Below are 24,894 nucleotides of genomic sequence, written 5' to 3'. Positions count from 1 at the left end.
ACTTTCACTTGTCTGGTAACGACAGTCAGTGTGAGAGAAATTAAGAATTTTGGTCTGAATCACATGGAGAATTGTGGGATAACGTAGTCGCGGGAGGTGAAGTTCTGGCAGCTTTAAATGAAATACGGCCTTAACAGTTCGAGCCCGAAGCAGGACAAGCAGAGGAAATGGCGATGAAATTCCCGGAGTTAATTATGATCGGGAGGACATCGAAGGAAGACTCGGAAATAACAACTGGTTAGACTAAATCCTCTTCGTAATTCAATAATGTAAATTCGACTTGCATACTGCTCGATATCAGAAATATTTCAGTGAGGTGACGTGAACAGCGCAGCGGACATGTTTCTCCGCGGCGAATTAATCACAAACAAGGCCGGCGCAAGTCATCGGCCGTGTCTCTCCGCGCATAAAACGAAGCAACCTCGCTGTCCGGATACGATGAAAACTTGTGTGCAGAACACACCTTGCGACACAATTGTCGAGAGTCGTCTGATAAATCTGATGTTTTGTTGCATTTTTATTTATTTTATTCCTACTGTCGTCAGGTAGCACCAGTAGAAAACAATGAAGAAAAGAGAATAATCAAATAAAGCTACAGCACGTCAGATTTACCGGCCAAGTCGGACGGACGACGAATTTATCGGACTCGTCTAGACTCTCGAGATCTCGAGTTGATAAGTAACTTGTATTAGCATGCACACAATGTAGAAGTCAATGCGTAAGAGTCCCGAGGATATAAGGCCGTGTAATAGGACAGATACATTTGTCTTTCATTGTTGTGCAAACATTTTTTTTTCCCTTTTCTCTTATTACAGCATTTTGGCTGCTGGTGGTGGTCGTATGGCAGCTTAGCTGCCGGGGTAGCTATCATTTCTTGAATCGCGACTGTGTCGCTGATGCAGTGCCCCTCTACCAGTACACACACTGGAACTGGTACTCATTTCGCCGACCTCGGAAGGATGACAGGCTGAGTCAACCCCCTGGTGTATTAATTCAGCGGCCAAAGGGGCTTCAACTCAGGACCCTAGGATCCCAAGCCGCCACCCTAACCACTGAGCCAACACCAGGCTAGCATTTTGGCTGAATGTTAATGAATAGCATGCCAATGGAAGCAGTACCTTCACTTTAGATGTCCATATTCACCGACGATTATCATCTTTCGGGAATACATGAAGGCTTACACCGTCTTTGCTTGTATTGCTGCATCCTGCTACGATACATCTTGCAGGCATTTTAGAAAGTGTGGCTAAAACTATTTAAAACTTTCGCGAAACAATCACTGGAATTAAGACGATCACAGAGATTGCACTAACATGTGCAAAATGCATTTGTACGTACTGTATAAGGTGCGCGACATCTCGACTCGAGTCAATCCACTCTGTGCGAGTTACTGTATGTGACGTCATGCAGAGATTCGCTGAAGTCCATTTTTTTTTAGGGGTGGGGCATAGCAAGTTGTGAATTGCTCCAGAAATGATCGAAATATTGCTGTAATTATCCCATTTTTGATTAAAAAAAAAAACATGGGTGATTTCTTCACTAGGAAGGTCAAGTTAATTTATAAATAACAAGTTTATTTTGCATGTCAGGGGACCTTTTAAGGCCCAGTTACACCTTGACGTTTTAGCCAGCTTATGCCGTTTTTGAAAAATTTGTCTAAAACGCTGGCACACGTCGAATACGTTATGGGTAAGTTTTGGAAACATTGAGAGCACGCTGAAAAACACTGCCATACGTCGTAGTACGCTGGCTTTCATCGTTGTACTTTGCGGTTGTCCTCAAATTTTAGCATGCTTAAAATTTTACGACTTATGCCAGCGTATGACTCGCAAGTTCCGCTACACTGGCCATAAGTTGTAGGCACGTTATGCGATCGTTGACACACGTCGACACACGTTACTTGTAAGTTAATCATAAGTCGAAACACGTCGAGGTAATGTTTACCGTACCCGAAACTTATTTCTAACCTATGAGTAACGTGTTGTAGGCACGTTACGCGATCGTTGACACACGTCCACACACGTTACTTGTAAGTTACTCATAAGTCGAAACACGTCAAGGTAATGGTTAGCGTCAGTGTTCTAGACTCCGTGGTTTTTTTTTTTCAGTATGACGGTGATGTTGACACTTCGATTTATAGTGCGGTTATGATTTAAATCGTTGAGTGGCAGCCTATTAATTATATTATATTATAACCACACTAGAAATCGAAGTGTCAACATCGCCGTCATGCCGAAGAAAAAAAAAAAAAAAAAAAACAGGGAGTCTGGAACACTGACGCTAACCATTACCTTGACGTGTTTCGACTTATGAGTAACTTACAAGTAACTTTTGTCGAAGTGTGCTAACGATCGCATACCGTGCGTACAACTTATTCCCATCGCATGCGGAACGTGTGAGGCATACGGCAAGTACGTTGTAAATTTTTTAACACGTTTACAATTTCAAGACGTACTCCACTTACTACGACGTATGATAGCGTACTTTAGCGTTCTATTCACGTATACCAAACTTACCCATACCGTATTCGACGTGCGCCAGCGTTTTAGTTGCATTTTTCAGAGGTCGGCATACGCTGGCAAGATCGCCAAGGTGTGACTGCGATGTTGACACTTCCATTTCTCCGGCGGTTATGATTTGAATCATTGTGTGGCAGCCTTTTAATAGGCTACGCCATGTGATCGTCGGCGATACGTGCAGTGCTAAGCATAAGTTACACTATCATTGGGCATAGGTTGTGAACGCCGACAACAGGCTAAGCATTTGTTGGTATAAGTTATCTATAAGACAACGAAACGTTCTGTGTCCGTTACTAATATGTTATGCATAAGACCAACTCGTTATGAATACGTCCGAATCTTTAAAAAAAAAAACATCAAAAGTTCAGCGTAAGCCAGCGTTTTACATACATGTTGATATGTTGCCATTGCTGACTAAAACGTCAAGGTGTAACTGGGCCTTTACTACCGTCTTAACCCTTCTCTCCTTTACTCTCAGGCTATGGGCCCCTGGTCCTATTATTGCGTACTCTTGAATAATTAATCTGCACTTATTTTATCTCTAGATATCTTTCATCATCTTAAACATCTCCATCATATCTCCTCGCAACCACCTCCTTTCTGGTGTATATAGCCTGTCCCCTTCAGCTGCTCCTCATAGCTGAGTCGAGCTCGGCCTGGAATCTATCTAGTAGCCCTGTGCTGAACCCTCTCAATGGCATCGATGTCCTTCCTGAGTTGTGGTGACCAGAACTGCACACAATATTCAAGATAAATATGGCCCTCACTAAATTCCTGTACAATGTTAACACCACCTCTTCTGATTTATAAATGATCCCCCTCTGAATAAAACCTAAAACCCTATTTGCTTTACCTATAGCAGCCTGGCACTGTACTGCCTGCTTACCTCCTGTATCTATTACCACCCCCAGATCCTTCTCCTGTGTGACGTGCTCCAAAATTACCACTTACATCCTGTAATCTCTATTTTCATTGTTCTTTCCCATCCCCAACACTTGTTCAGGTTAAATTCCATCTGGAAGTGTTTGCCCAATCTATTCAAGTATCAATACTTTCCTGAATATGATCACCACCCCCTATGCTCTCCACCTCAAATTCAAGCTTTGTGTCATCTGTAAATTTGAAAAGCTTACTCTTTACCCCATTATCCAAATCGATGTAAATAATGTATTGTACTGGTCTGAGTACTGATCCCTGTGGTAACCCACTACTTATATCCTCCCAGCAAGACATGTTCCCACTCACAGCCACTCTTTACTTCCTATCACAAAGTCAGTTTGCAATCCAATTAGCTACCTGACCAGCCACTTCATGAGCCCTCACTTTGGACAACAACCTCCGATGTAGTACCTTATCAAATGCCTTCTTCCTTCATACCACATTCGTCATTTATACATCAGACGCACCTCCTGAGTGTTATGGTGAGCATTGCCGTGGATTATGTCTTACAGTAAAACCACGTAATCCACATAGAACAACTGTCTGTCTGTGTGGATTATGTGGTTTTACCGTGTGAGACATAATCCGGGGCAATGCTCAACATAAAAGTCAGGAGGTGCATCTGATGTGTGTACATACATATATACAAGCTGGTAGGTGACATGGGTGGTCGCGACATAATTGCATACTAGTCATACAGTTTTTGACGGATCTGGCTGAAAATTTTTGACAGAGGTTGATTATAGTGCGCATAAAAGCCTGGAAGCCGATTTTTGATTTTCGAAAAAATTATTTTTTTAGGATTTTTCAAAAATTTCAAAATCCCGTTGCTAGGCAACGGTGGTGTCCATAGCAACGTTGCTCAAAAGCATAGAACTAGATCCTTGTATGAACCTACCTGTCAAGTTTCATCAAAATCGGTTGACTCCTCTGGCCTCCAGAGCTGTCCATTACATAAAAACAAACATACAAGCCGGTCGGCGACATGGGTTGTTGCTTCATAATTGCATACTTGTCATAGTTTTTGACGGATCGGGCTGAAATTTTTTGACAAAGAGGTTGATTATAGTGCACATAAAAGCCTGGAAGCCGATTTTTGATTTTCGAAAAAATAATTTTTTAAGGATTTTTCAAAAATTTCAAAGTCCCTTTGCTAGGCAACGGTGGTGTCCATAGCAACGGTGCTCAAAAGCATAGAACTAGATCCTGGTATGAACCTACCTGTCAAGTTTCATCAAAATCGGTTGACTCCTCTGGCCTCCAGAGCTGTCCAATACATACAGACATACAAACAAACAAACTTTCAGACAGACGGAAAAAGTGAAAATAAGGGTACTCCAGCGACCACCCAACAGACACACAGACACACAGACACAATGAAAATAGTGGTCACTGTTGGTGCCTGCAAACCAAAAAAGCAAGAATTAGAATGAACAAGCCGGTAGGCGACGAGGGATTCGCTAGGATCGAAGCGCTGGATACGATGCTTTTCATTCTGACTGATCCACCGCCGAAGATTCATTGCCAAGACGTATTGGTTCACATACAATTGTTCCTCTGCCTGGAAAGATATTTCCTATTGCGTATTTTGCCAACTGGCACTCCTCATAAAAAATGACGGTAAATAGACACCCTATTTTTGAAGGACTACCATTTGAAAAATAATCGGTTTGCTGCTTTGTGCTGTGGAGCCTCGCGTTTCAGACACACACACACACACACACACACACACGGAAAACCCGATAAACTTTTCTCAATGCTCTTGTTTGACCACACCACCTTAGCCACGCAATATTTTTCATAAGCCACGCCCACTTTCCACAAGCCACGCCCACTTTCCTACACTCCGCCCACTTTCCTATGCCACTCCCACTTTTCATCAACCATGTCCACTTTCCCTAAGCTCCGCCCACTTTCCTAAGCCCCTCATAAAAAATGACGGTAAATAGACACCCGATTTTTGAAGGACTACCATTTGAAAAATAAAACCTCAATCAAAAATCGACTCAAGTGAAATTTTCTAAATATCTCATAGTGTTTAATTCCGAAGTCTCGTTTCTCTACATTGAAAACTGAAGGACAAGTATTGAAAATAGTGTACGCGGTTTTTCGGCCGCTGCACAGCAACGGGTGGTTGCGAGGCAACGAAATTCCAACGCGCATATTCCCACCCCATATGGCACCTGTTGGCAAAGTTTCATCGAAATCGGTTTGCTGGTTAATGCTGTGGAGCCTCGCGTTGCAGACACACACGCGCGCGCGCATACACACACACACAACCCGACAATAAGGGATATCTAGCATATATTGCGAATCCAATAAAGAGAATTGTGAAAGGAACAAAGATCAAATATGTCAGGAAGAACTCGGATAGATAAATTTCAGCAGTTACTCCCCAAGGCTCAAATGCTCCAGAAAGTCCTATTTTACTTGGGTTTTGTTGGTCATGTTGAAGTTTTCATTATAGTCATTTTAGGATGCAAATTGGTCTGGCAGGATAGCTTGGAGGTACGCACACTCACCTCTGAGCCATCTAGCCTGGGTTTGAATCTCTGCCCAGCTACAAACTGTCATTCTGGTGTCTCACATACAGGGCGATTCATCAATGTGTGTGCCTTCCCTTGGATGGATGTTAAACTGGGCGTCCTGTGTGTCGGCGTTAGTTTGTGGACATTAAATATCCCACAAAGTAGGCGAGCTATCGCCAGAACCCTGAACAAGTTCCAAATTCCTGCCCTAACCTACAGGGGTTGTTGCATCAATGGCACAGCTATGCCCTCAGCCAATGATGCTACTCCTAGCCATGTGCAGCATGTGAAAGAAGGACACAAATAAGTCTTGATTTTCCTCATTTTTCAGTTTTGGAAAAACAGCTAATTTGGCACATGGAGGAATCGTGATATAACAGGACCAAGCATTATAATGTCACACAGGACATTAGGTGTGGCCTCACATTCCGTGCATGGAGCTGAAGTCACCACTCTGCCCTATACTGAAAAGCAGCCCAAGAATGCACCCTTGTTTTGGGCTGCCCTCATGGAATTGCTTGCATTCAGGGCGGAAAGGCGGGTGCGTGGTCCAGCCTCGGATTTACTGAGCTCGTGGGCTTTGGGAATGTGTGTTGTGGCTCCAGAATCACAAAACGGCTGAGGAATCAAGAACTTGGACTTTCCTCACCACACACCACAGCCAGGACAGAGGGATGGTTCGCAGACAGTATTACATCACCTCATTCCAATGCTTAACCCTTTACACTTTCCCCAAGACCTCTCTGACATCATCCCATATATGTATATACTGTATATATGTATATACTGTATATATGTGTATGTGTGTGTGTGTGTGTGTGTGTGTGTGTGTGTGTGTGTGTGTGTGTGTGTGTGTGTGTGTGTGTGTGTGTGTGTGTGTGTGTGTGTGTGTGTGTGTGTGTGTGTGTGTGTGTGTGTGTGTGTGTGTACACGACCGACATTCTCACCAGTCTTGTCTGACACATTCTTGTATATAAACTATGAATGATGGAAGCAAGCAGAATGCAGTTGATATTATTCAAGAGTAAAACTCTGCTTGTGCTCATTTGTTTTTACTGGCACAAAATTTTTGATTCAGTTGCTGGTTCTCATCAAAAAATTCATAGGTCTGAAATTTTGCTGATCCCGTCCCACCATCCATCACCGATTGCCACAAACGATTTTAAGATGAATGGCCTGTCCACGAAGTCTGGGTTTAAAATTTCACCGTGTCCGTCTGTCTGCAGGAAGTAACAACTTCCAGAATAAAATATGCCGAATGACATGGCACACTCACTTTCTAAATAAAATACGGATTTTTTTTAAAGAGACGAGCCATTTTTTGTTTTATTTGTAAAAGTTTTACAATCAGGAATTTTCTTCTCACTCAATCAAAAATAATCCTACCACTTAATTTGCAATTGGTCACTGCCTTTAACACCAATACAATAATTTATTACAGACCCTAAGCATCAAAAAGCTACATATATCGAACAAGCAGTTTCAAAGAGGGCATCGTCACCATTTGAAGAATTTAATTGCATCAGATGTGGAAATACATGGGAATTGTTGCTCCCAGAATGCCGACTTGATGGCAGAAGGCACCATTTGCATTTTTGCCACTTCCATCCCTACCCCGTTTGGAATCACGTACGGGCACAGAGAACTTGTTAGTAATGTTAATATTGGAACTAGACCGGTGAAAGAAGAAAAAAAAATCTAAAAATTATTGCTGGGATGAAAGCCAACCTTCGCAGCAGTCCTGCCATGGTCGAAGATCGATGCGAGGAATATCATTGCAGGCGACGAAGCTGGCTGGGCCAGCAGGCATAGCGAAGACGTCAAGCTGTACCCTCGTGATGTCATCACCGTTGTCACACAGAATACGCGCGAGGGAACTTTGACGCAACTGAGCGAGCTGATCTGGAGTGAAAACGCCTGGTTTCTCATACCAGAACCTGTTGGTGCCAAAACAGGGCAATAAAGATGGATTGTGGAGTTTCAGGAAATAAACAGTGCAAGATATTCAACACGATAAAATAATTAAGGATTAGAAAAGTGGAGAAGAGCTTGACGAAGGTGCTCATAACTGAGGAGCATTATAAGTGTCATCACCAATGAGAAAAGAGCAATGCTAACCTGTCTCCATCACGTAGACGCTGGAATTGAATCGAAAGGAGACACATGAGGGTGGGACCCACACGAGTGCCTCGGACCAAATCCTCCACCATAAGTGCTGGCCAGAGGTCCACATTCTTCGGGGTTCCATAAAGGCTGTGGATTACGGGAGAAGTAGAAAAAGAAGCACGGAGCGATTTGAAGGGCAAGGTGTGGATGGATGTTTGGGAAGAGGAAATGTGATCAAAGTTTTTAAAACTTTAAAATGCCACAACAAGTAAAAAGCCGATATTTAAACCAGTCACAAGTGACTGCTGGTTCAAGGATAATGACTCGGGCTCCATATTTCCATGAGTGTCCTTTATCAAGAATTACTTGAACCATGTATTACACACTATGATGCTGTCAGTTGACTACCATGGTAGAAAGAACAAACAAAAAAAGAATTGGTATAAAACTACCTTATATAAAACACTGCAAAGATGAAGATATGAAGTCTCTGAAGTGGGATGAAGAAAGAAAAAAAACCTCCATAGATGTGGCTCACCGCTCCAGCTTCTGCCGCACTCGCGCATCACGTATCTCGTTCCGAAGGTCATCAAACGAGTCGGCTGCTGAGAGGTTGCAGAAAGCACGGAATTTATTGTACGGAGGAATACCATGGTCTCTTCCACGCTGAACATTCATGGCGGCGAGGTCAAGCGCCACTGCATGCGCCATTTGGAACAGATGCTCCGTGAGCTCGAGGTTGAGTAACTGTGATGGGACTCTCATTTTTGCACTTGATGCAAAAAGTCCACGTAATAATGGGTCTATTCCCCCCTCAGATATTAGGCGGAAGGGTGAGAAGAAGGCCTTGTGCAGAGGAAGGTGGCCTTCGGGTATTGGCTGGAAGCTTGCGTTGAGTCTCATAAAGATGGGGTTGATGAGCGTATGGCCAAATCGAAATGCCGCTGTTGCAAAGGAGTTGATGATTCCGGCATTGACGTTGGGGTGGTAGCCAGAGTACCGCCCGAGGAGCCGCATTCCAATCTCGCCAAGCACCTTTGGCAGCCAATGGGAGTATGTGATGTGCTGCATCTGGGCACCTACGATCTTACGGGCCTCTTGGTATAGAGTGCCGTCATCCCAGTGGGGGTTAAGCTAAATAAAGGAACAAAATCAACAATATGAGAATCATGACTTTCCTGCCTTCGTCCTCATTCATCTGCATATCCACTGGCTCAGTCCCATTTGCACACAATACAAACTTTCCTTTGAAATGAAGCGCGCACGTTGTGTACAGGATGGCCTGAAAGTTGCTTTTGTATACTTGAAAGCCCTTGACAATTGGGAACGGTGTTTTTAAATCATATTGTGGGCAGCGGTGGAAGGTGGGAAGATACAACAATCAGTCCACGGTCGGAATCTACTCACAACATTCCATTGTATGCCACCCGGACAAAGCAACAATTGTACTGTGCGAACAGGACATGCACATTTTAGTGAGAGCCGAGGTCATAAATTAATCTACCTGTATAAAACATTGTGTATTTGTCTGTCCCCCTTCATAAGGACGATTTAAGAAGGGTTTTAAAGGCCAATCTTTTTTACACGACTGTGTGTTCACTACGCTCTATTTTCAGGATAAAATAAAATAAAAATTGGAAAAACATTTCCGCAAAAGAGTAATTATGTCTCTTCTTTTGGAATTGTAGACTGTGACATGCAAACCGAGCCTCAAGGGCTTTTATGAATGGGGAAAGTGTGAGCAGGGGATAACAAAGTTGGGGTAGGAATTGGGGGGGAGGGAGTAAGGGGAAGATGGGACAGAATTGGGAGGGAAGGTTGAAGCTTTGGGGGGAGGGGGTTGAAATCTTGTAGTGGAGAGGGGGGCGACACCTTCGGGTTGGGAGCGAGAGGGTGAGGACTTGGGGTTTGTGGAAGGGGGGGAGGGGGGAGTTTAGAATTTAAAATCAATTTTACATTACGTGCACTTTCCGTAGGTCCCTGTTCGTAAGAAATAAATGTAAATGATGAGTGTTGTGTGTGATAGGGAGTGGGAGACAGATAGAAGGAGAATAAGGAAAGGATTTATTGCATGTAAATGTAACAATTGATACAATTGTATTTACCTTAAAAAGGTGGCGGTTGCTTGGTGTGGTGGTGGCAGTGCAGCAGAGGGGTGAGTGGTGAAGTTATTGGGGATGAGGGTGGGGGAGTCAAATATATAGGGTCATGAGGATCTTAATTTGAAAATGATGCTGATGGAGCCACATGGGACCATCGCAACTTGCTTCGATTTTATCGGCGTTTGCATGGACGGTCCTTGATGTGGCTTCAGTGAGACCGAGAGCGTGCCCGATATCCACAGTCCGTTCAACTCTTTCATAATTGCTCTTAAACTTCTAATTTAACATCCAACTAAATAGATTTCCTCTTTTTTATTGCTCACAGAAGCACCATCACTGGATGGTCACTTACCACTCAAGATTTCAATGGATGGCACCGATAAATGGTGATAAAAAAATTGCAATGCTCAATGAAAGTTACAGCAAGGTGGCAGGCCAAATAAATGAGATGTGAGTTGTATCGTTCCACATCAATCATTTGGTCGGAGTGCTTAAGTCACTTGGCGAGTGCTCTGCAATAGTCGCACTGTCACTGAATATTGTACATCAATCAATTTGAACAAAGTTCAGAGACCACTCACCTCGGATAGCCCTGTACTGTGTTCATTACAAATTTTAAAAAATGAAACGTATCGTTAACATCACCGCAGCAGGATAGCCGAGATGTACACGCGCTCGCTCTAAGCTGTCTAGCCTGGGTTCAAATCCGAAACCAGCTATAAACTGTCATCCCAGTGTTTCACAGGCAGGGTGACTCATCATTGTGTGTGTTCCATTAAAAAGGACATCACATCTGCCAGAATGCCCCCACCCCACCCATCTCCCTCTCCCCCATCTCCCACCCTTCCCCCCACTCTCCCTCCCCATCACCCACCCCTCTGCATCTCTCTCCTTCTCCCACCAAATTCAAAACTCAACCGTCAGTCCTTAACAGTCCCCTTAACAGGGGGTGGAGGTGTGGAGGAGAGAGGGAGAGGGATGACCCAGCTGTAAACTGTCATCCCAGTGTTTCACAGGTAGCGTGATTCATCAAGGTGTGTGCCATCTCTCAGATGGACATTAAACTAGGGGTCACATCTGCCCCAGAACTCCCCCACCATCTCCTCTCCTACCCCCCTCTGTGCTTTTCCTCCCTCCAACCGCTTTGCCCCTCTCCGAGCCCTCTCCGATCCCTCCTCTATTCTCTCACTCTCAGTCTCTTCCCGTCAAGTGAAGTGTCGGGTTGTATTTGCTCGTACGTATTTATATTTATACACTGCTGTACAAGAGTATTAGACACATTCAAGAATTACAATGTACGGATGTTACGAGCATCAATACAAATCCTCCACTTGATAGTTATTAATACAACATTGATTATTATTATTATTATTAATACAGCTTGGTTTGAGTGAGAAGAAACCAAGCTTCTCATTTAGCCGAGCCGAGCGGTTTGAACCACAGACGAGTCACATGAAACACTTTTAAAATGGTACATGCTGCTTCCTTGCTTGATGCTCACCATTTAGAAAGGATCGAGTACGGACAAACAACCACAAGTAGGTACAGGTAATTATAGCGAAGGTTTTGATGGGCCTTGCCTCCTCCTGCATCAAAGTTCCTTGTAAGAGAACTCATATTATTATTATTATTAATTATTATTATTATTGTTATCGTACATGTTAGAAAAAGTGTCATGTAATTCCCTTGAGAAATAGTGTCAAGCACTTGTTTAAAGAGTCCTCATCTCCCCAATCATCATAAAATCAAATAGTTAAAGTTATAGGAGAAGATGAATCAGAAGAGGTGGCAAAGAAAAGGAAATGACATTTAATGCACAATATTTGAGAGCATGAAAAGAGTATATAGAAGCATAGACGAGGTGTAAACATCATGCAAATTAATGAGGTGTGAATGAATTGAAAAAAAAAAATGGTACCTTCAGCAGTTGCGTAGCAATCCTGTTGTGTTCTCGCATCCAGAGCGTGTGCATGGCTGTCAAAGCCACTTGCTCGTTGGCTCGAAAGTCTCCGGCGAGAAAGCATGGCACCGAGCTGTCCTTCGCGTCTCGCATGCATTCCGTGGGTGGTCCAGTGGCGAAAGGCAAGAGCGGCTTCGCTGGAGAGCCAGCAGTTAGACCGATGCGTAGAAGTCCACGGCCCGAGGCCAGATCCCTCAGCCCTAAGGCCTCGTGTGTTGTGCTGCCATACACATTAGAGGCATCAATGTAGGCAGTAAGGTGGTTGGTTTGTTCTCTGGGAAGAGCAGACTTGAGTAGAAAAGAAGTCATTCCACTGCCACATACAGGACTTGACCGTACAAAGAACATACATGAATTTCCCTTGAAGCGACTTCCCACATTTCTTCCAACACTAACTCCAGGATGTTCTTGGCTGCCATCCCGTCCTCTTCCAGCGTTATCCCCATCACTGTGACTCACATCATTTCCTCCTGTTTCTTCAACTAATTCTCTATGTTCTTTGAGGATTACTCCGACATTGTTCTTAATATCGGTGTGAGTGTCATGGAGGGCAGAACTGTTTGCAGTGGTCCTGTGGGAGCGTGGATCTTCAGCAGGAACCTCGATGGGAAAACAAGGTGCTTCAGTTTCACACACCTCGGTGCATGGACGTCCATCACTAAAGCGTGCCATGCTGAGCGCTGGCACTGTCAGGTCTAGGTCGTGGTCCAAGAACTGACCCCACTGCATCAACATGTGTGTGTAGCGTGGATCCGGTGTCACAGTTTCTGCACCAGCTAATACTGTAGAGACGAAGCGGGCATGCGGCAAAGGGTACCCATTGGCTAAGGGGATGCCTTTGTCACTGCCACGTGGCGAGTTAAAGCCATTGTCATAATCTGGCTCAATCAGCCGTTCAAATGCAATGAGAGATGCTCCCCAGCTAGGGTGCCGCAAGTTATTACAAGTTCCGTTAGGAGAGCGGTAACGTCGGTGGAAACATGTGTCTGAACAGTCAGGGAACATCCGGTGAGCAGTGCACCCTGACAAGTTGGCAATGAGCTCCAGGTTCCGCGGTGAGATGAGGTTGTCATAATGGAAACCTAAAAGCAAACATCTAAAAGGTGGGTTCATGTGTTTAATATAAAGCTGTAATCCCCCCTCCCTCTCACCAATGTAACTACAAACGAATGAAATAAAAAAAATGTGTTCCTGGAATCGATGTGCTCCACGCTGATACAGCCGGCTTATTTCTGTGATGTTTTGTGTAATTGGTTGATTGATCAACCGCTGAGAATGAGTGAATTAACCGCTCATCGGTTGATGAAAAGGTTTGTAGGAACCAGAAGTAATCAAGTAATGGTGGATGAATCACTTTAAAAATCACTGAATCACTTTCAATGGTGAAGAATCACTTTAAAAATTAAATAATTCTCGAATCTGGATCCAGATCCGGATCTTCACCAAAAATCAAAACAATTCGTCCTTGTCACACACACAACCTGTCCACCAAGGTTCGTCCGAATCCGTCCACAACTTTTTGAGATATTGTGAGGTATATCATTTTGGCCCGATCTCTCAATGGTGAAGAATCACTTTTAAAATTCTAGCAGTCCGATCCGGATCCGGATATTCACCAAAATCTAATCAGGTCGAACTTGTCACACACTGAACTTGTCCACAGAATTTCATCCCAATCCGTCCACAACTTTTTGAAATATCCTGTACACAAACAAACGAACAGACCGAAAGGGGTGAAAACATAACCTCCTTCACCTTCGGTGGTGGAGGTAATAATGAGGTTGGTTTTGGTGTGCCTGCGTCCGTCCATCCATTCCTGCCTGCTTGCATGCATCCACAATTGTCCTCGAGGAAGACCACTAATCAAGCCCAATATGCAAACAGCATGATTATATATGTATATACATATTGTTATGGATTACAGAATCCAGTCTGATGAATGCATCCACACATCCAGGTCCTCAGACAGTTATTTCCTTAAATACATGTTCAGGTTAGCCCCATCCCCATGTCTAATGGGATCTTAAATGTGATGCATTGAGAAGGGTAAAGGATAGATCCCCTCTCCTATGGGAAGCCTTTTTTTTCTTTACGACAGACACGTTTACACACATTTCTTTCACGAGCGTTGAAGCCCTCCCTCATTCTTCCTCAGCAACAATCTTTCGCGAGCTCCAATGCCCACCTTTTTTGAGAGCACAGGGGTTGTCATGGTAACCATGTGCAAGTGGGGCGGGGTGAGCTTTGGGCAGAATGCATCCTCAGATACGGCCCAGAAATATAAAATGAATGGGAGGTACGTTCTTTGAGGAAAAAGCGGGAGAGACAAAAGCGGAGAGGAAAGCCGGGGAGAAAGAAAGCGGAGCAAAAGAAAGCGGAGCAAAAGAAAGCGGGGCAAAAGAAAGCGAGGCAAAAGAAAGCCAGGGAGGGAGAAGAGAACGAGAAGTAAGCTTGGGCAAGCAAGCGTGTGGGTGTCTGACTAGCGCCAACGAGACATTTCGTCCTTCCCAGTGCTTGGGCACGTGAGCGTGTGGTGCACGTGTGGGTCTGAGCAGCGCCGCCAAGAAGTGAGGCACGGGTCGGTCACCAACAACACCAGGGTCTAAACCCACGACGGATGATCTCGGTGCCCTCCAGACTTCGACTGGCGTTCAAGGCTGCCCCGCGAGAGGGTGCATGGCAAAGCTGGGTGCTGGCGACGGACGTGACACGCACGCACACATTTCAGGACGTTTTCACTTCACAGACGACTTTCTGGTGAGTGAGACGATTCTTTTCCCTTCCCCCCCCCCCGAATGATCTGTTGGGTACCCTTGTCTGTTTAGCTGTAAGTAACTCAACCCTCGATAAGCATCTGCTCTTTGTCTCTTTTCTGGCATTTTGATTAATTTTGCTTTGAAATTAATTCATTTATTTACCTCAGACAATAAAAAGTTCTTTTTATTTATTAATTTTATTATTAATAAATCATTTGTCAACTTCCAACCTGTCCATGTTTGTCCTTTCCTTCCCTTGGTCTAGCATTGTCCAAACCGAGATAGACTGGGAGGTAATTACGACAGATTTGAACAAAAATCGTCAGCACGCACCGGCGGTTAAAACGCTCGGCCGCCCTAATTAAAATCGAATCAAATAATATTGGTGCTTTGCCGAGGGCACGCTCCCCACTCAGGTAATCACGTGACCTCTAGTTAAAGGGAATAATTAGATGGCAGACACTGGAACTCGTGGTTGACTGGGTAACGTTCGTGGTTTTAAAACAACCCACCGTACCATAACGTTAATTGTGAGCGGTGGCCCCAGGTCCGGCTCTTCCGAGGACAACCGGGGATTAATCCCCCTGAGTGACAAGCTGGTGTCTCAGTACCCGTGGCCGCAACAACATATATATATATATATACACATACACACATACACACATAATTGAGTAAGGTGAGGATAGATGGGCCTGTTTCAAGTTACATTTAAACAAAAACTTTTCCTCCTTCATGTTCTTCTTCACATTTATCATGGTAAGTGTCATTCATTCTTGTTTCTCATATCGATTGGATTTCGGAAACACTTGCTATATTCAGATTTTTTTTGTCAACATTTCTATTTTATTCATATAACAGGAATACATCGCTCTGTCAAACAGTATTTCTGATGATACACCGCCTCACTCTACTTGGAACACGGGTGAGAAATGGACACAAAAAAAAGCAGCTGATATTTCAATAATTTATTTTCACGATTTTTAAAGAGTGAAAGTTAATTTCTTTGGCGGAACCCCTTGTCGTACCTGCAGATACGAAAGTGGACAAGGTGGATGCAGAAGCAATCTTTCACATTTTTGCCAACAACTGAACAACAACAGCAACAACGAACACGCTGCAATTGTTTGGGAAGTCTGGGAAGTGTATAAGAAAAAAAAAAAAATTTTTTAAAACACATGATGAGGACAATTTTGGGGGTGAAATGCTGTTCATCCGAATTTTCGTTATTGCTATTAAAAAAAACGTTTAAAAGTGTGATTGTATATTTAAAGGAAAAGAGGTGTGTGAAGTGTCATACCTGAGGGATTTTTACCTCCGCCACCGAAGGTGAAGGAGGTTATGTTTTCACTCCTCTCTGTCTGTGTTTGTTTGTTTGTGCACAGGTTATCTCAAAAAGTTGTGGACCGATTCGGATGAAATTTTGTGGACAAGTTGGGTGTGTGACAAGGACGAACTGATTCGATTTTGGTGAAGATCCGGATCCTGATCCGACTACTCGAAATTTTAAAGTGATTCTTCACCATTGAGAGATCGTGCGAAACCGATATCTCAAAAAGTTGTGGACGGATTCAGATGAAACTCGGTGGACATGGTGAATGTTTCACGAGAAAGAATTGGTTCGATTTTGGTGAAGATCCAGATCCGGATCTGGATACAAAAATTATTTAATTTTTAAAGTGCTCACCTGCACTCACTGCTCACCTTCACTCTTTCATTCCTCTTTTTTTCCCCACCTTTGGAATAAACTCCCTCACTCTATTCAATCCCATTCTTCCCTCCAAGCCTTCAAAACAGCTGTTCACCACCACCACCACCTCTTATCATCCCCAATCCAAATCCTCAATCTTTTCTACCCTCATTAATCCACCCCAAACCCACCGCTTTCCTTCCTGTAAGTCCCTGTAATGCCCATCATGTATACCCCCGTGTTCCCCACCCCATCCCTCTCCCTTCCACAGATCTCCTAATGTGTCTGTTCCCCACTGTTTTGTCCTTCCCACTCCCGCCCCTCTTGTCTCATGCCCCCCCCCCCTTGCTGTGCGTTGTGTGTTAGCTCTCAAACGAGCCTCGACAAGGTATACAAAAAAAAAATGATTCTTCATCATCGAGAGATAGGGCCAAAAACGATATAGTTCTGTATAGCATGATATCTCAAAAATGTATTTGGCCCGATATGTTCTCGTGGATCAGGTATTACGTGGCGGAGGTTTGTGCTCTACCGAATGCCCTTCTACAGGGTGCCCCACAGAAAACCAGGAAATTTGGTACAGTTTATTTAAAACAAAACTAAAGCAAACTTAGATGTAGTGTAAAACAAAGATACACTTTATTTATATGTTAGTTTATTGATATGGTAAAATACGGCAAAATAAATCTCAAAATCTTAAATTTCCTGGTTTTCTGTGGGGCACCCTGTAGTATATAATAGATTTGTCCACCCCATGTGTCCTAACCTACCCCTACTCCTCTTTCTAATTCACATGCCTTATTTCTCCAAGTCTCCCACTATTTTGGCCCTCATCCCCACTGTTGTGTTTCCTCCCTCTCTTTCTGCTGTTCCTTTTGTTCTGTTACTACATCCTGATCTATTCTTTGTTCAAGGTCCCTCTGCGAGCCTCAACTTTGCAAATCTAATAAATATGATTCATCGGATGTCTGTCTGTCTGTCTGTCTTCGTGTTTTTTGCAAGGACCACAAGACCGACAATGACCAAATTTGGCACACAGCCCAAGTCCAATCGAGGGATTGTCCTAAGGGTATTTTCATTCACAACCTCAACCTTTAAAAACCTCTGAAGTCCCCTAAGATTTCCCCCCTCCCCCACCCCCACCATAAATGCTTTTTACATGCTTCAGAGATTATATTACATGCTCGAGAGAAGACTTTTTACACGTTTGGTGAAGATAAGACCCCTTAAGATCCTGAAGGTTCCAAAGACCTTCAAGACCATTGAATTCCCCAAACATCATCAAGACCCTTTAAAACCCCGAATACCCGAAAGACCTTTAAGATCCCGAAGACACTTTAAAACCCCTAAAACCCTGAAGGCCCTTTAAGACCCTTAAATCTTTTGAAGACCCCTTATAGCTGGAAGACTTCAAAGACCCTAAAGACCCCAATGAACTGTAAGACCCTCAAGACACTTAAGACCCCTTTACCAACTGGTGTTCTGGCTCTCCTGCCCCCAACACAGTTCCCCCCGCCACCCCCACCCAGTCGGGTCTCCTGCCCCCAGTCCACCTGCCCCATTCTTAGCCCCGCCAGCTCTCCTGCTTCTCCCAGTTCTCAGTACCCCCACCCCCCTCCCCCACACGTGCAACGCTGGGTAACCCTGCTACTGTAGTAAAAAAACAAGTTTTAGCAACATTGGTTGGTAGTGCGCATCTGTTAAAAACTTGTTGCCACAAATGCCGATGATGATCAAGGGATTGTAAGGAAGAGCAAACAATTTTCAACTATTTGTCCCTGTGACATATGGCAGGTCTACAAGAGCTCCGCATGGTTGTTGTTGTTCTTGTTGGTGATCATTTTTTGAAATGTGCACCCATTGGTCAGACAGCTGCTTTTGGCACTTGACTCCACCCACCATGGCACCCAGACAAAATAATATGGCCACCATCTTCGTTTTCTGGTGGGCCTCAGACATCACGCCTGTAGGCCTCTGTTAATTGCCCGAGTTTGTCTGGGTTAAGTGTTGCTCACAATGAGGGACCCTGAAAAGTCTAATCGATGTCGAATATAAATTATTAGTAAGGTTTAATCAAGCCTGTCACCATGCACGGTGTGCGCCTCCCTAAAAAAAGATAGCGCAACATCATTTTTGAACAGTCCAATCTTGGGGTTAAACAATCCGTGACCGTGTGACGAATCAGCTCGTTTTGATATAAGTGGCAGAGGCTGACATAGATGAGAGGTGTCGAATTAATCTTTTAATAGCAGATTAAAAAGTGTTTCCCAAACGTGCTGTTCATCATTTAAGAGTGCCTGAAGTGCACATTTCCCAATTTCCTAAAGTGCCCGTTACTAGATTTTGTCGCAGGTTGTGACCACAGTCTGATCATTCTTGTTTCAACCCGCCTCATGAGAAAGAACAAAACAAATGTCAAAAATCCATAAAATATGTCAACGCCTACTCGGACTCACTGGTTCCGTTGAGATCCACGGTCATGCCTTGGCGTACGTGCTCACGAATCAGATCCAGAGTCCGCTCATAGACCTCAGCAGCCCTGGCCTGCTCCACAGTGTTTGGGTCTCGTGGGTAACGGAAGAGAGCGAACAGGTCGTTTGGGGTGCGTGGTGTCCTAGGGATGTAATAATAAAAATATTTTTTAAAGGTGTTGGGGAACCTCAAGCAGATTAATCCATAAATGTCATCAAAAATAAGTAACATGTTGTTAACGAGGTTATATCGAGATTGTTAAATTAGGCTAAGCTTAGGATGCTATGCCCAATTCCTCTGACAAGTTCCATATCCTCCTCAACAGCTGAAAAAGTTGAAGTCGGCTAGTTCACGATCAAGGATGGAAGAACAAAACCACAACACAGGGTCTTACAAACTTAACAAACCACCTGAAACTCAAACTGTTCAAACAACTACCTGCACCACCTCATCCGCCCCCAACCTTCGCCATCCTCTTCCAAACGTCAAAAACTTTCCCACACGTTGAAAAATCACTTCAAACCCCATCAACACCAAATAGTTCCACAATCGCTAATCATCTCCTTCAAAAATCATCACATCACATCACATCACAGCACCACAAAATGGAAGTAACCGAACACTCCAATTTTAACCCACGAACAATTTCTTCACATCAAATACAACTCTCGGGGAATTATTACGTTGACTTCACTTAGATGAAGAAAAGCCTCGAGGCATTCAGGCAAAGTCGTTGATCTACCATTTTAAGACGAAGCAAACAGCAAAAGAACGAGAGGTTTGGAGGACGGAGGGGGAAGAGGAGGATATAATGATTTCATCGGTCTCTTTAATATGCCCGTTTTGAGATTCACGCTCTATTCCTCCTCACAAGCAAGAACATCTGGCTCCTCAATATGAAACAGGCCTGTTTCCCACATACCCGAGAGACTATTGACTTTTGGCTCATTCTCTCTTGCCACATGGCGTTCCACCACTCTCTACGCGAATCTGTTGTAACTTCACTCTATTCTCCCCGCATCGATTCCTGACGAGTTTTCCGCACAGATTCAAAATATAATAATAATAATAATAATAATAATAATAATAATAATAATAATAATAGTTGATGCAGGTAACATTAACATTTCACAAAAAAACTCATCAAAGGAATGGTCGACTAACGACAAAGGAATATTGCAAGTAATCCTTCTTTTATTGCAACCAGAAATTTTAAGGATTTGCAGGAAAAGAAAGAAAAAAAAAACCAGCACATGATGTTTGAAACACGCGCGCAGGTCCCTTTCTCCATGTGGAACGCACCTGTCAAAGAGTTTTTTTCTCGTGGAATTGATGGCCTTGTCGACGCTGTGGATAGCTTCGTGCAGGGAGCTCTCGACGAAAACGTCTCCAGTACGGTTACTCTCCGGCGCTGTCAGATGCGTACATGGATCAGAAGGCTGTCTTTTGTTTTTGTTCCATCTTTCAATTACAAGGAAATTTTTGCGCAGGAGACCATTTGGGCCCGTCATGTCTGCGCCACACCAATACCAGATTTAACTAGAGGGGGAGCACTCGGGAGAGTGCAAAACCTCCGCCGCCAATACTGCTGGGTCACTCAAGTGAACCTTATATCTTATTCATTAAATATGATGTCAACAGTGCTGACAGAGTTATAGTTCTTTTCTCCAACTTTTTTTTTTGGGGGGGGGGGGTGTTGGAAATCACTTAAAACATGTAAAAATGCAAAAAAAAAATAAAAAAAAATTTTGTTGAAAAAAAAGTTGCAAAATTTTTTTTTCTCTAACAATTTTTTTTGGGGGGGGAGTTGGAAATGAATTAAAAAACATGTAGAAATCCCAAAAAAAAAATTTTTTGGCGGGGGGGGGAGGAGAGTCACAATTTTTTTGGGGGGGGGGGTTGGACATCACTTAAAACATGTAAAAACGCAAAAAAAAATTTTTCTTAAACAATTTCTTTTGGGTGGGTTGGAAATCACTTAAAATATGTAGAAATGCAAAAAAAAAAAAAAAATTTCTCTAAGAATTTTTTTGGGGGGGGGTTGGAAATCACTTAAAACATGTAGAAATGGAAAAAATTTTCTCTATTTTTTTTGGGGGGGGGGTAACAATTTATTTTGGGGGGGGTTGGAAATCACTTCAAACATGGAGAAATGCAAAAAAATTTCTCTAACAATTTTTTTTTGGGGGGGGTTTGAAATCACTTAAAGCATGTGGAAATGCAAAAAAAAAAATTCTCTATTTTTGTGGGGGGGTGTAAAAAAAAAATTTGGGGGGGGGGGTTGGAAATCACTTAAAACATGCAGAAATGCAAAAAAAAAAAAATTCTCTAACAATTTTTTTTTGGGGTGGGGGGGAGACCAATTCCAAAATTTAATGGCATGATCCTTGGACCATACCTAATCACCCCACCAAGTTTCATCGAAATCCGTCGAGGAGTTTTTCCGTAATACTGTTCACAAACAAACAAACAAATAAATAAACCAATGTCACCCCCAGGGTGACCCGTATCTTGCCAAAAGGTGACCACGTGTGACTTCTTTAAGGTCACACTGAGGTGAACAGAGCTGCAATCCACCAGGAGCGACTCCTTGAGGAATATCTGCCTACGAGAGATTCCGATGAGAATCGTTCTACAGAGTAACCATGAAAAATATGCGTTAGCCTCATAACGTCACCAAATGACGTCATAATGTCTCAAGCTTGACATATCTAGAAAGCACTCATCGAGGTGTTCAATTTGAGGTACTACACGATATGGTTCCTAAAACTTGAAAATTTGACCTTGGGGTCAAATATGTTTGACCACAGGCACTAACCATGAAGGTCAAGGCCAATCGCCACCAAAAACTAATCAGCTGAGCGCCAGACCATGAGCTATATTCCCATGAAGTTTGAAGACGATCCAATCAAAATTACTCAAAAAATAAGGGTTTCGTCGACTCCCCTGATTTGCGCCAAAGTGACCTTGACCTTTGACCTTGACCTTCAAAATTTTGTGCACTGAAAGGGACCTCTATAGGCCTCTGATATGCGAAGTTACAAAAATTTCGGACGATAACTGTGCTCTGCAGAATTTTTTATACGTGATTACAGACAAACAAACAAACAAACAAACAAACAAAAAAAACATACAAGCTGACTAACATATCTTGCAAAAACTTCGTTTTGGCAAGATAACAAACAAACAGAAAGGGGTGAAAACAGTAACCTCCATCCATCTTCGAAGATGGCGGAGGTTAATAAATCTGTCGATACCCCTTCCCTTCGTGTGCAGCCTTTTGGCTGCTACAATGGTACTCATTTCACCCACCTCGGAAGGATGACAGGCTGAGTCAACCCCCTGGTGTTAATTCAGCGGAAACAGAGCTTGAACTCAGGACCCTAGGATCCAAAGCCACCACCCTAACCACTAAGTCAACACCAGGTTGACAATGCAGCCAATCTTTTCGTCGTCACACGTAATTTTTCGAATTTTGAAACGTCAGCTGTGAGAATTTGTACCCGATGCATTTTTACTCTTTAAATAAATCAATAAATGAATAAAACTCCAAAACCTGCCATTTATCGTTACTCCCTGTATACTAAGGATATGCAGGGCCACAAATACAGGAAAAACCAGTTCAACCGAAGATGTTTTGCATCTACAAACTACAATGCTAAGTTTGGATAATCCACTCATACTGAAGTTATCAGGGAAGAACTGTGTCACCCCAGTACAGGCTTAAAGGCCTAATTTGGTGAAATGTCATATCAGATATTTTGATACGCACTTGTGATTGTAGAATTCTGTGGTGTAATGGTTCGAGGGTCGACTCTGAATAGAAGAGGTTGGAAGTACTAAACCCGAACCGCATCATACCAGTTTTTAAAATGGTGCATGCTGCTTCCTTGCTGTACTGCTGAGAATTATTTTTTGATTGCTGATCGCTGATCGATTGATTATTGCTGATCGAGAACAAACAACCATTGTGCAGGATTGGTGGGCCTAATGGACAATTTCTGCATTGAAGTTCCTTGTAAGGGAACTCATATTAGCCTTATTAAACCCGACCGGTTTCACTGGATGGGACTATTGGTTTACTCTATTTACTATTGGTTTACCATCTGTCCATCCGTCCATCTCACCTGTGATTTTTCAGACTTTTTTCCCCCCCCCCCCCATACCCTTTAACATATTCATATTTATAGCCTGGTGTTGGCGCAGTGGTTAGGGCAGCGGCTTGGGATCCAAGAGGTCCTGAGTTCAAGCCCTGTTGGGCCACTGAATTAATACACCAGGGGGTTGACTCAGCCTGTCATCCTTCCGAGGTCGGCAAAATGAGTACCAGTGTACTGGGCCGGTGTATACCCTGGTTAAAATAGGTGTACCATATCCCTGTGTCGTAAGAGGCGACCAGGGTTGCGTCAGGAAGGGCATCCGGCGTAAAACATGTGCCAAATCACTATGCGGATCATACGGATGATCCGCTGTGGCGACCCTTAACGGGAGCAGCCGAAAGAAGAAGAAGAAGACCCTTTAACATATTCAACTGAAACTTGGTATACGGCTTTATTATGACAAGTTAAAGAACAAGTTCGAGTTTCAGGGTATTTCGTCAATTTTTCAGAGTTATGCCCTTTTTGGACTTAAAAAATATCACATCGGGAAGGGACATGTATGGCAAAGCAATTCTCGCTCTTGTTGTGATTATTATTATTATTATTATTGAAAACAACAGTTTTATAGCCATGTTTGGTTGTTTTGTTCCAGGAATGAACCTAGGATCAGGCATATTGGAGGTGAGCACACAACTCGTGCTGTCCTGCTGCTCAAAGCACATCATCGGTCAAATCAGGACAATGGCATGTAGCCAACGGCTCGTCAACCTCTTTCTTCCCTGTGTGCTTACCGGTGACTGTGAGCTGCATGCCCGCAGACAGCGAACCCGCTCGGTTTCGTGCCATACATTCGTAGCGTCCCTCATCATCAGGCCCGACGTCTCGTATGGTGAGGACACTCTCTCCGCTAATGCTGAACTTTTCACTTTCTGTGAGTCGCCCACCGTCCTGCCAGAGCACAACACCACAACACCACAAAGTGCTTCCCTACGGGTCATGGTCTGCATTACCAGCATGAACAGAGATAACCATGTCACTTATAACGTATATAGTACGGTGATTGATGTGGACTTTGTACACACACACACACACACACACACACACACACACACACACACACACACACACACACACACACACACACACACACACACACACACACACACACACACACCCTACTCCAAGAGATGCTGGGAGCTGGCTTGCCGTTGGCGCTACAGAAAATCTGAGCATCCTTCCCGGGATAACTCTGCACATCCGCCGGTACAGCGGTGAATGCTGGAGCAACTGGAAAGAGGAACAAAATCTTCGTTAAAAAGTTTTTTGTTTTTTTAAATTCTATTTCATTAATTCCAAGCAATGAGGCTGTGGAAGACATTCTGTGGGATAATTTCCCAGCTTCAACAGGTGTTGTTAATCGGAGACAGAATTGGGGGAATGCATACTGATCGTGCGACAGAGAATGTCACTGCATTTTGTCAGGTACTGTTTCCTTATTTAAAATCAAGGTGCAGACAAATCTTAGATGGGTTTGGGACGGGGAGGGGGCTCCAAATTTGTCCTGTCCGAGACACAAGCACAAAGGTAATTTTTCAAAGTCGTAGTATTTTGTCACCCAACAAGGATTTAACATGTGAAACACCACGTGGTACTTCTGTCCATTTGTCTGTTTGTATTTCAGTCGCCTACAGGTCACATTTTCACTCCGATCTTCATGAAACTTCA

At 43.5% G+C, this 24,894-nt stretch overlaps 1 protein-coding gene across 4 annotated transcripts in view; it reads right to left on the bottom strand.

The window, feature by feature from the left end:
• The window catches only part of LOC147012642 (peroxidasin homolog), a 128,134-nt gene that overhangs the window by 53,675 nt on the left and 49,565 nt on the right, over positions 1–24,894 (bottom strand). For 2 of the 4 annotated variants that reach the window (XM_085853675.1, XM_085853676.1), the window contains 8 exons: positions 24,344–24,456; positions 23,961–24,117; positions 20,372–20,480; positions 19,054–19,211; positions 12,113–13,236; positions 8,631–9,226; positions 8,105–8,239; positions 7,715–7,923 (listed from right to left, as the gene is read on the bottom strand). In XM_085853675.1, the coding sequence (XP_085709801.1) occupies positions 7,715–7,923; positions 8,105–8,239; positions 8,631–9,226; positions 12,113–13,236; positions 19,054–19,211; positions 20,372–20,480; positions 23,961–24,117; positions 24,344–24,456 (2,601 nt within the window). Of the gene's footprint in view, positions 1–4,681; positions 4,725–7,714; positions 7,924–8,104; positions 8,240–8,544; positions 9,227–12,112; positions 13,237–19,053; positions 19,212–20,371; positions 20,481–23,960; positions 24,118–24,343; positions 24,457–24,894 lie in introns of those variants that run through there. The other 2 variants (XM_085853677.1, XR_015051023.1) reach the window with 2 other exon arrangements.

The sequence above is a fragment of the Eptatretus burgeri genome, chromosome 14 (assembly GCF_056783735.1).
Source record: "Eptatretus burgeri isolate ZD-2024b chromosome 14, Ebu_testis_v1, whole genome shotgun sequence".
Taxonomy (NCBI): domain Eukaryota; kingdom Metazoa; phylum Chordata; class Myxini; order Myxiniformes; family Myxinidae; genus Eptatretus; species Eptatretus burgeri.
This window is presented reverse-complemented; position numbering and strand designations above follow the sequence as displayed.